The sequence below is a fragment of the Stylophora pistillata genome, chromosome 7 (genome assembly GCF_964205215.1).
Source record: "Stylophora pistillata chromosome 7, jaStyPist1.2, whole genome shotgun sequence".
Taxonomy (NCBI): domain Eukaryota; kingdom Metazoa; phylum Cnidaria; class Anthozoa; order Scleractinia; family Pocilloporidae; genus Stylophora; species Stylophora pistillata.
The window spans coordinates 32029589-32039121 of NC_142525.1; the positions used below are offsets into that span (position 1 = coordinate 32029589).

The following is a 9533-nucleotide window of genomic DNA, read 5'->3' on the forward strand; positions in this document are numbered from 1 at the left end:
GGGGGTGGAATGGCCATAGTAGCCGGTTCCGTTGGGGAGAGTAGCCGCCAGAATTCGCCGGTTGCCGGTTTCTAATGAAATCTCTGTACAAGTATGTGCCGGCAACTGTAGGGTATGGTTTTCAGGATCTTGAATTTAACTTTTAGCCCTCGTTTCCAGGTTCTCTCCTCTTCCCAACGCCTGGAGCGAAAGGAAGAGAGAGAGTCTGGTCGGGGTTGTTCACTTTTTGACGTTAAACCGCGTTGTTGACCCCGTTGTCAACCAATTTTGTCACCAAATCGTAGCATCCGCGGAAACTTACCAATAATTTGCATATTTCCAGATTTTCACATTTCCCGACTACCAAACAAAGATACATGTAAGAAAGCTCAAGTCTTATTTGCATATTTCCACATTTCCACAATTCCAGACTACTAAGTTAAGATGAACAAGAGTAACTTAAAGACTTGTTTGTGCATTTGCATATTTCCACATTTCCACATTTCCAGACTACCAAGTAATAATAATATTAATAATCATAATAATAATGGTTTATTAATAAATCCACTGGGTGGCTCTTAACTGTTTAAGTACATCAATTGCAATTAAAAATAAATCAAAATAAGCTACGGATTAACAGAATCGAAATTACAGTATAACTAACTAACCACTCTGTACTCTGTTATATGAAAGATTCCCTGAAATTTTTAAAAAGGTTTTGTAATCTTTTTTTGTTTCTAATAGTTTCTGGTAGATTGTTAAATAGTTTCGATGCATTATCTTGGAAAGTGGCGTTGTCGGTCGGGACCACTAATCTAATTGAATTGCTTGAGCGTAGTTCCTTGCTGCATTCCTGTTTTATTATTTCAAGTAGGTTATTATTCTAAGTAAAGATAAAGTGAGTAAGCTTAATACTTATTGGAAAATTTCCAGATTTTCGCAATTCCACATTTCCAGACTACCAAGTTAAGATACATGCGAGCAGGCTTAAGACTGCATTTCCACATTTCTAGACTACCAAGTTGAGATACTTATGAATAAACTAAAGACTTATTTGAATATGCATATTCCATATTTCCATATTTCCACGTTTAAAATTTCTAGAGTATTAAGTTAATATACACGTGAGTAAGCTAATCTTTACACTTTTCAGTTTTTAAACCTAAAAAAATATAACTAGTTATGGTGGACACAATTCCAAATTATACATTTTCACGTCTCAGGATTACTCGGAGGTGATTAATTTTATGTCTACTCTAGCTTGTTGCCGCCAAAATTGTGATGTTATTTGTTATCAAATACGTATTCTTTTTTTTCTTTCCGTCACATTTTCACCAAGTTCGTTTGTTTTCGTTAAGTTCGTTTGTTTCTTTTCATCGCATTTTCGTTAAGTTGGTTTGTTTCTACGCTCAATGTTTTCTACGGTATTCCCTTACCTTTTTTTTAATAACTTCTCTTTGTTTGCATATCCGTGTAAGTTCTTCGGTGTAAGTTTTTAGCCTTTCGAGCTTTATCGTTAAACCGTGTTCAACCATCGCTTTTCGGTTTTTTGTATCGTCTCAAGTTAGTTCGTAATTCTTGAACAATGTCGGCGATGGAAACGCAAAAAGCGGCAGAGGGTAGTCAAAACAAAAAAAACATAAACGACTCTCGTGAGTTTATTGTGCTACAAACACAGTTGGCTTTCTTTCCCGGCTCTCGAAGTTAACAAGTCATTCTTAATTCTTAATAAAGCGAAATCTTTTTGCAATGTGATAAATCCTTTATTAACCAAGCTTGTTCGGTCAGGATGGCATTTTTATGGACCTCGACTTCGTCTCGGTCCATAAAAACTTGACCAGCAAAACAAGGACTCGGCCAATATCCAGCTATCTTGACCTCACGCTTGGTTGATAACGCATATTTATTGTGCATCATTTTGTCATCTAGTTTGTCAAATTATTTAGGTATAACTGAAGTAAGTTGTTGTTTGTAATTTTATTTTAGCAACCGCTTCGCTTCATTTTAATGTATTTGTTAAATTAATGAGCGTGTATCCGTTGGACATGTGCGAGGGTTTTTGGTCATCACACCTCTATCTCATGGTCAAGTGATGGTGTTGAAAGTTCCCTCACGCGCACTTTACTACTAATACTCGCTCTCAGTTCGGTGTCAGACACTCCTTTTTCGATATCAACATCTGAAATACAAATACAACAGCGATATGTCAGTTCTACGCGGAACTGGCATTTAATAGGGTGAGTTGAGGACGTCATATACCTGCTGGTATTGGTGGTCAATGTATTCCCATGATGGTAAATTTTGGCCCCGGCCGCCAGGGGAATTTTAATCAGCTATGCATATGCAGGCATCAGTCCTTCGCGATTTAAAAGAGACGCACATACAGGCAGCTGGTGGAGTCAGCAGAAAACTGCAGCGAAATTTTAGAGTTTCATTGTGAACCTGAGAAAATTCTCCGAGGTTGTTTGCAGCGGGCCATCAGTAACCTGGACATGCAAATTAAAATCACCAGCACTCTTCCTCGTCATGTAATTTTTTTTCTCGAGAAAACCAGCTACCTATTGCCTAAAAATAGTTTTGGATAGATACTCTGTTAAAATAAGCTCTTCTTTAAAAGTTTAGTTACTTTAATTGAACATCTCTTAGTAAGGTATTCCTATCAGTATAGAGAAAATCCCGGTCAAGAGAATATTAAAGGAAAAAAATGATGTGTACCGATACATACCATCTGCTTTCCGTGTCTTCTTCATGTAAACATTCCAAAGGTAACCGATCAACAAGAAAATGACGAGAATGCCAGCAAAAGCCAGTAGAATGAAGAGGTTGGGTTCAACTCCGCGCTCAGATGACCCTTGCTTCATATTATGTCGGTTTTTTCCATGGCTGTACTTTTCAAAACAGGAATTCTGAAAAATATGGGAATATATCTGAATTATTAATCCGAATAATACCTAATTTCAAAATTATACGAGGCCAGCGGCACATACCCAGAAACAATTGACCCAAAATCTCCCCGCTCCCGCCCCTCCCCCCACCCCCCCAAGTGCAAATGCCGGTGAATTTAGTCGCCCAAATATCTGACAAGCTAGAAAATCGAATTCCTTAATTAAGTCAATCGAACGTGGGGATCGATGAGATTCTCAATTCCTACATTGATGGATATGCTAAGCCATTTGAGCCGATCACCGTGACTAGATTTTAGAATCTCCTGGCGTATTTTAATTGTTTAGAAACCTGCATATCCTCGCGCTCATCGTCCCGGTCATAATCTCCCATCTCCTCATGCTCGTAAGATTTCCTGGTTTCAGGTTCAGTTGTCTGAAAACAGTGTTCTAGGTCTTTGTATCCTTCTTGCACCGTAAAATTCACCGTGACGTTCAAATATCCTTCAAATACGTCAACTATCGTCAAGCGAGGAAGCTTTTTTTCCATTTCCTCGGTGTCACAGTCGAATAGCATTATCATAGCTACGTTATCATTCATCAGGCCGTTTAGGAGTTCGCTTTCTGTGTGATATTCTGCAAGAAATTCAACCAAGTTAAATAGGTACATTCTTGCTGATATCAAACATACTCAAATTATTGAATCAATTTCGTTCGGTGGTAATTTCTGGTTGTGGTCCACATATTAGCAGCCATCCTGAACATGCACACAATGATGTTTAGAAATCCCCCTACATCTAGGGAATAATTGTTCTTCACAAAAAGCTACAATTGTCCTTGCCCTCGAGATACATTAGTATCTTAGCTGGCTGCTCAGTATGGGGTTTGCTGGATGCAGTTTTCGATGCAAAAGGCAGCAATTTTAAACATACTTTACCATGAAACAAAAACAAGAAAAAAAGTGTCCAGGTTTACTCACCTTTCACAATGGCTCCCCTATCATTTCTCTCAAAAAGTTTTTTAACTCCCGAGGGAACACCAATCTATGAAAAATTCAGTTAAGATGAAGTATTTATTCACTTCATCACATTGCAAACGTTCTCTTTTTCGAATTGGCTTTAGAGATTGATCATACAGGCGCGATTTAAGCATTTGGGTGGAGCGAACGAGAAGTTACAAGACCTTTACAGCTATATTTTGAATCTGGGAACAGTTTAGCATGATAGAGAACCTCGAAAAAAGTGATAATAAAACCAAGAAGGAACAAGGATGCATGAGGACGTAGAGGATTAAACTGACTGTAAATGAAAGACTTAAATGAGTGCTCATTAAGGCAATAATCTAAAGATGCACAAACTATGACGTAGCTCCTTCTAAAATACTTAATTCTTATTAACCGAGCGGAAGGTCTGTATGGGAGAATCTTGACCGAGGTCGCCAGTACAGACCGAACGTAGTGAGGTCTGTACCAGCGACCGAGGTCAAGATTCTCCCATACAGACCGACCTAGCTCGGTTAATGAGATGTTCATTATATGGCTGTGTCTTATATGCCAATTTTTTATATTCTTTGTATCGTTTTTTTCTAGACCGGTCTAGTTGCCTGTCTAGATGGGAAAATCTAGACCGCTTTCAATATTGATTTCAGCCAATCAAATTCGGGAGTTCGGTAGTTCCCAGTCCTTGTGAGACACAGCCATATAATAATATGCAATAGGAAACATTTCGACGCTGAACTTATTAGTAAAGTAAGTAAAATACGAATAAATTTTTCATTGAAATTCAACAGGTGTTCTGAATTTTGAGTTGTTGAAAATAGCGATTATTACAAGCAACAACATACACAGTCGCAGAACAAGTACATTCATGTAATGGGACACGACATGTTCTCCAAATTTCCGTTGCGGAAAGAGGAAGTCATAAACAACTGAAAATCATCCTCTACAGGCCATAAATGAACTACATTTAGCCAATGCGACTCCAGCAAGCAACGTTAATTAAGTGTTACCTCGTACCTTATCTCCAAACATGTCATCTAAGGGGTGGAGTCCCTCAGCAGTAATGGAGGAGGAGATCTGGGCTGTAATGGTTGACATCATCAACATTTCGATGATCATCCAAAGAGAAGCATACAGCCGAGCCCGCGATGATTTAGGAACTTTGTCACTATACCTACCAAGTCAGTAATAAAAATACAAATATGAAGTATCATAAAAAGAGACCTCATGATTACGTCACTTGCGTGGTCGTGAAAAAACTGGGTACGAGTTTAATCGACCATATTAGATGACAAGACAGAGCACAAGACAGTATCACAACCTTTGCAGGTTCTTACCCCACAGTTGTCATGGTAACCACTGCCCACCACCATCCGTCTCGAACACCTCTCCAAAACGAGTTCGGAAAATGGCCTGAGTTTGCTTTGTAATCCTGTGAAAAAAATCTGTGGTTGTTAGACTGAAAGAACACTTAAAGTTACCTCGATCGATATATCAACTGATGCATCGATCCATATATTGATCGTTACTCGACTGACACTCGATCGACACTCGACGGACACTCGATCGACACTCGACCGACACGCGACCGACACGCGACCGACACGCGACTGACACTCGAGCGACACTTGAGCGACACGCGACCAACAGTCGATCGACAGTCGACCGATGTATGGAGCTTCCACTGTTGTCGGCCGAGGCATCGACCGTGGCCATATCGGTACTTTATCAGCCAACTACCAGTGGCATATTAGTCAAATATCGGCGGAATGTCGGTCGCAGGATTTCATGTTTTTCTTAATAATTAACAATTATAATAATAATTTAATATTTATATCGCGCAAATTAACATGTGGATATGATCAAATGCGCATCGCAACACTTTTCGGGGGACTTTGGCCGGATTGCATCAGCAGTTTACAAACAATCGAAGGAAACTTATTTTAAGATGCCCCCTCCCCCCCAATTCCCAGTAAACAGGCCAGACCACATCACAGTAATCTCTTGGGTGGGTTCTTTAACGTCCCCCGCCTAACCAAATTAATTAATTAATAGATGCAGGAGACGGGACCTACGGTTTATTCGTCCTTATCCGAGAAGACTAGAATGTCTATCCATTTCTTGATATAATAGAAAGGTAGCGCATTCTCCTCAGTTATTTTAAGACCTTGAGTGTTGGCTCGGCCGGGGCTCGAACCATCGACCTCGACCTCCCGCACAACAGTCCAGCGCTCTAACCAATTGAGTTAACCGGGAGGTTTCTTCTCCTTCAAGGTTTCTTTGCACTTAATTTCAGCTATCTCACTTAAAAACCCATTTGGTGGGTCTGTTCTAAGTTAACAGAAAAATTGGTCTGTTCAACATATTTGAAAGATACCAATACCTAAATTACATTTTCTTACCCTTTTGACCCTTTTCGACCAATATATCATCCGATACGTCGATCGAGTTTCGGTCGATGTATCCGTCGGCTAACGAAAGAACGTCGATCAAGTGTCGGTGAAATGTCGGTAATGCATTGGTAGCTTTTCAAGTAATGTCGGTAATGCATTGGTAGCTAGTCTGTATCGGTAGACAAGCGGTCGACTCTCGGTCGACAGTCAATCGACTCGTCGCTCGCGTTTCGGTCGAGCGTCCATCTAGTAACGGTCAATTTATCGACCGATGCATCGGTCGATATATCGATCGAGGAATTATAGTTATATTGTCATATTTACACAGAAGATCAAAACGTGGTTTTAGAGGACAAACGATATCAAATCCCTCGACAATGCTTATTAAACTCTTCTTATGCGAAAAAAAAATCACCATATCAAGTTATTCACACTGAGAAATGAGTCACCAACGTATAAACATCGTGCGTTAATTTAGTCATTTTTGGCCTGAAATCCAAATTTCTTTTTTTATTATAATTTAATGGCAAAAGGATTTACATAAATAATGAGAGCCATAAGGATGACCTACAAAAGAGTCGAGGGACCCCATGCAAGGCAGGTCACCTGCCATAGCCCTCCCAATAACCGTTTACGTTAAGATAAAAATTTTAATGATAAATATTATTACATTATAAATATAGATCATGCATTAATCGAGAGACCAGAGACTGACCTGCGAGTCAGGACGAAAATATAGATATAAACATAAAAACTATATCTAAAACAAGATGAAAGGAAACAATCAAACAATCACGTGATTCTAGAAAAGAGGAAGTCTCTTACTCCCCTTTTGAAACTAGAAATACTTGAAGCTTGCCAAACAGAAAGTGGTAGCACATTCCATGAGTCAACAATCCTTTTAAAAAAACTAAAAGTGTCTGTCCTTGCAAAGTTCTTCTTCAATGTAAGTTCGTCCCTTCCCCTTAAAGATGTACCTCTCAGAGTCTGAATAAAATTGAATATATGAGGAAACATATAAGTTAATGTGCCCAATTAGAGCTTTATAAAAAAATAAAACATCCAACAAAAAACGTCTATCCTTCAAGGATAACAAGTTTAGTCTTTCTCTTCTAGCGTCATACTTAGCATCTGTCTTTAATATAAACTTTGTAGCTCTTCGTTGAATTCTTTCCAACTTGTCGACATTTCTAGCTGTGTAAGGTGACCAGACGACAGAACAGTACTCCAGTTGGGACCTTATCAAGGTACAGTATGAGGTTCTTAAGGTGGTTACATCATTCAGTCCCCTGAATGATGTAAGCGTAAAAGTAAGGCGACCGATACCATAAAGAATTGGCAAAAGATATGATGGTTAACTCATTGTCATGGTGAGTTTTTCTCCAACGTTTACTTAAATGCAAAAAGAATTTTTTTTATGAAGCTTTGCTTCGTTTTAGATTATTAACCATATATTTCTCCTTTGCACAATGCAGAAGTCATCTAGTTTCTACTTTACACTCATCTAGTTTCTACTTTACACCGTCAATGGAAATTTGAAAACTGGCTTGAAAATGTTGACTTTAATTGTTATTTATATTCTTCGTCTGAGTTAAGCTCTTCTTGGAATTGGAAATGAATTGAAAAAATCCGTGAACAGAGTTTGGATTTAAAACTAAATTTCAGTCTAAGACAAAAGAAGTTAACATACTCAGAAATAACTTCAGATAATCGATATGAAATCCACTTCGTTAGATGTTTTTTCATATGGATCAGTAACAACTGGCGAACAGCGCTAACTAAGATATTATAAGTTTAGGACCTAACGGTAAAGATTAACTATCAGAGGGTTGCAATAGGGTCATGGCTTTTACGGCTAACAGTTAAAACTTTGGCCATTATACGACTGATGGTTAACCCAAAATGACACAAAATGATAATATCTAGAAAGGAAAAATTTTTACCTTTAACTTTTGTTACTACTAGGGGATGTAACTTTTTATTTTTTAACGCCTAGCGGCTAAATTTTCTGGCCGATTACGTCTAACGGTTATCCCCATTGAGAACTTCTTATCAATATCTTACTGCATATTAAAAAGAACGTGATTATCTGCACCATGAAGAAAGGAACCAAATTATTCGGATGAAAAAATTCTCCATTTTTGCTTTTGCACAACCTCTGACCGATATATTATTCGAATGATCAATCTTTCTAATGCAATACAGCGAGGAAAGAAAAGAGACTTCTAGATACCTACCAAAAACCAGATGATAATTCCTGACAGCATGGCTGCTATTATGCAAAGAACAAGAAGCTCCCATATTTGTGCAAATGCGTGAACAATTTGACGGCCGAGGGTAAACGATTCTTCTCTGATGGCTAATACAGAAGAGAACTCCATTTCTATAGGTTCAGAATTTGAAGAGTTAGAAAAGAGTTGAAATGTTATATTTACAATCGGAGCGTTACAACCTCCAATCGTTTCATTTAATTTTGAATTATTTGCAATGCAGTCATCAAGGATCATTTTCACCATGTGGATCAAGGTAGTTTGCTTATCTCTAGAAGAAAACCACTCCTTCCAGTTGAACCTCATACAATTGTCTTCTGAAGTATATTGGTCCTTCGACGGATAGGCCTCTTTGACATGTGAGACGATTAGAAAGAAGAGAAAATACTCGCTCGACATTTTGGCGTTGGAGACAGCCCACATCCTTCTGTTGATTCCTAGAGGCAGCAGTGTTTAAGGACCAGTAAAATAAAAGCATTTATTATTAGCACCTCGTCATACCAGCGACAGATGTTTTAAAGAAACTGTTTTTACTCTGACGTTATTACACGAATTAAAAGAATCGTGGCGAGAAAACCTCAGAATGAGGAGCTTTGAGATGAATATCTAAATATGGCATCAAAATATTAATATTAGTTTTGTTGAAAAAGTGTTCTTGTGCTACAAGCGCCCGGGGCGCTTATTAAATTTTCTAAGGCGAGAGGGGGGGTCGCTTATTTCGTTTATACTATTTAACAACGTCACATTTCATTTAAAGAACCGTATAGACCGTATACATCTCGTACATCTTACCGAGTACCGAAACTCGTTTTTTCTCGGGGGATGGGGGGGGGGCGCTTATCACAAATTTTGAACCTTAGGAGGGGCGCTAATTCGAAACGGGGCGCTTATTTGAAGCTGGGCGCTAATTGGAGCATTCACGGTATATGGAAAGTTTAGTCTCTCTTGTCACAAACCGTTTGAACGCATTTTCAGCAGGTAGTCAAAAAAAAAGTCTCTGGACAGATGCAAT

At 38.6% G+C, this 9533-nt stretch overlaps 1 protein-coding gene across 2 annotated transcripts; it reads right to left on the minus strand.

The window, feature by feature from the left end:
* Positions 1–434: 434 nt before the first annotated feature.
* Positions 435–9101, minus strand: LOC111331402 (uncharacterized). 2 transcript variants are annotated; one of them, XM_088728947.1, is made up of 8 exons: positions 8489–8602; positions 6261–7489; positions 5196–5290; positions 4876–5032; positions 3841–3904; positions 3214–3497; positions 2705–2885; positions 513–2158 (listed from the first exon to the last, which is right to left on the minus strand). In XM_088728947.1, the coding sequence occupies exons 2-8, from the start codon at positions 6288–6290 to the stop codon at positions 2046–2048; spliced, it is 924 nt and encodes a 307-aa protein (XP_088585073.1). In that variant the 5' UTR covers positions 6291–7489; positions 8489–8602; the 3' UTR covers positions 513–2045. The 2 variants fall into 2 exon arrangements, with proteins under 2 accessions (XP_022792246.2, XP_088585073.1); XM_022936511.2 differs by lacking the exon at positions 6261–7489 and having other exon boundaries at positions 435–2158; positions 8489–9101.
* Positions 9102–9533: the final 432 nt, after the last annotated feature.